Source organism: Liolophura sinensis, chromosome 3 (assembly GCF_032854445.1).
Source record: "Liolophura sinensis isolate JHLJ2023 chromosome 3, CUHK_Ljap_v2, whole genome shotgun sequence".
Taxonomy (NCBI): Eukaryota; Metazoa; Mollusca; class Polyplacophora; order Chitonida; family Chitonidae; genus Liolophura; species Liolophura sinensis.
The window spans coordinates 9,156,109-9,158,769 of NC_088297.1; the positions used below are offsets into that span (position 1 = coordinate 9,156,109).

Consider the following 2,661-nt stretch of genomic DNA (forward strand, 5'->3'; position numbering starts at 1 on the left):
TTATTTATCTGATTGAAGTTTTACCCAAGAATATTTCACTTATACGACGGCGGCAAGCATTATGAAGGGAAAAAACTGCCCGGGTGTCACACCACGCTCATCTATATACAATGCTAAAATTAGATCAGAATTTTGTAAAGATTTTTGAAAGTACATTATGATGAATATGGTTTATTAATTTTTTTTCTTTATTCATGCTTTTGAAATTATTGACACCGAACAGGGACTTCGGCGCGATAGTCTAAACTGACATGGACGTGTTCTATTTAAAAGAAATTGCCCAGATCGTGCAACGGTCTGACGGGTACGCATGCGTTCGTATAATAATAATCTGACTGGTATATCTACCGTTGCAATCGGCAAGAATAATATATTTACAACCCAGTGGTGGAAATTTAGCGTGTGTCATCATTTTTCAAAGGGGGAAAAAAGATGGACTATTGGATAAAAGGTAAAACGTTTATTAAAGGATTCATTTCAATAATAAGAAATATGACACACAGCGGACTCAGCGGAGATAACGTTAATAGACAAACCGTTACAAAACAGGCTTTTAATTATTTACTAAATAACTTGGCCTCTAAAATATACCGAGTAAACAAATAATTAGCAAATGCACAGACACGACTTGGATATTGCTAGATATGATGGAATAAACACGTTGTTCTATGGTGACAAGAAATCCCCAACCAATAAATAAATATAATAAGTATCTTTAGTGACATGTCATACGTAATTCTATATTGGATAAAACGAAATAAAGATTTTACGTATTTAAACCTATTATATCTTTTTATATATATTTTAATCAGACGGTTATACATCTGTCTATACATTTACAGAGCTGGACGTGTGCTTGTATATTTGAACTGTTTTACACTAGTTGCGATTCCCTGTAGCAATCTCTTCAAAAAGATGGATAGAGCGGTAAGGTTTTACGTCGTATACTTAACAATATTTCAGTCATTTGATGATCCACATTGTTTAAAAATACTCTCACCAGACAGTAATTTCTTTATTTTTTAACAAAATTCATGAAATGTTTTTGTTTTTGTCTGTTTTCACGTTTTCTTATTTTAGGAACAAATGGAGCAAACCGAGAACTGCATAGCTTTTACCGAAGGGAAAATTTTCGAGTTTTTAGATTTCGACAATGACGGGTTTGTGTCCGTCGGCGACTTGAATATCTTCCCTAAAAATTTGATACGAGACGGGAAAATTGAAGACGGTAAGCGTCTGAGTGCGCTTTACAAGGAGCTCTATGTACGAATCTGTCGGGGAGCCGGATATCCGGCTGAGCAGGCGTCTCTGACAAAGGAGGACTGGATCCGAGGTAAATTGGTTATTAAGAACACAGAATGGCTTCAGAGAGAATTTATGCCTGGAATTGTTGACATCTACTTTTCGACAGTCGATCTAAACCAGGACGGGAGGATAGGGCTCAGAGAGTGGGAACACTTCTATCGAAGCCGTGGTATCGAGGATAAAGCCTTCTGTGTCCGAACCTTTCAGCAGATGGATACAAATGGAGATGGAGTAATCTCCCCTGATGAGTTTAAAAACGTCTTCGCTCAAATGGGCAAGGGAAACAACAACTACAGCTTTCTATATGCCAGGAAATAACTGACATTCATAAACAACAAATGAAGTTGAACTTCAATTTTATAGCTATATCGTAGAGCGATACCACGCCACAATGTATCCTTGGAATTTCAACACATTATGCCGTTATTATGTCCGAATGTGCCTCTGTCCATCGGTCCGATGGAGTAATCTCCCCTGAGGAGTTTAAAAACGCCTTCGCTCAAATGGGCAAGGGAAACAACAACTTAAGCTGACTTCAAATGAATAATTATACACGAGATAACATGTAAATGAGACTGCGCAAAGAGTCCCACAATGCAACGATCGCTAGTGGATCGCACATGTAGGCCTAAACATTATAATTATAATGCTAATCAGGCCTATAAGTGCAAAAAAACAAACGATCTTTGTTTCTATCATTAAACTTTAAATTTATAATAGGCCTAGGCCTATTCGTAATTCTCAACGATCTGTATGGCAGAACTGAAGTTACGGCATAATTACAACAAAATACCGTGTCTGACGTTTCAAGTTCGCTGAACATCTCCCGTCGTGTAGGCAACACATTAAATAGTCTTGCTAAATACAGCGAATGGAGTGAGTTGATGGTTGAAGGAAAACCCCGGATGAAACTAAACATCGGGTTGTTCACTCGAAATCAGATACATAGAGATTATCATAAGAGTGTGTGTTCCGAGATGACGTAGGCCTACATGTATCAGTTTTCTGAAGTCGGCTTGTCGCATCGGATGGAGTTCGGCTGATACGACCGACCGACCTTCGACAACTAGAGCTGATTACATTATCGCGGATCACACGCTCTTATGATAATTTATTTATCACATACCTTTATTTTTTGCATACTTAATGGTCGAGACTGACTTGCTACAACTAAAGAATCTTTTCAGCTCGAATATGATTATGTTCTTTAAAATTTCTATTTCATTGGTTTCAACTGAAAATTACTCAAAACAAGTGACTCATGAGATTAAACTGTTACAAGGTGGTAACTCCACGCAACTCTGATAAATCCCTACGTCATGGGAATCCCCTCCCCCTCTGCCGTCATGTGAGTGT

General features: G+C 37.8%; 1 protein-coding gene across 1 annotated transcript; it reads left to right on the forward strand.

The window, feature by feature from the left end:
- Positions 1-915: 915 nt before the first annotated feature.
- Positions 916-1,623, forward strand: LOC135463323 (uncharacterized). The gene is made up of 2 exons (XM_064740583.1): positions 916-927; positions 1,081-1,623. The coding sequence occupies exons 1-2, from the start codon at positions 916-918 to the stop codon at positions 1,621-1,623; spliced, it is 555 nt and encodes a 184-aa protein (XP_064596653.1).
- The last annotated feature ends 1,038 nt before the right edge of the window (positions 1,624-2,661 follow it).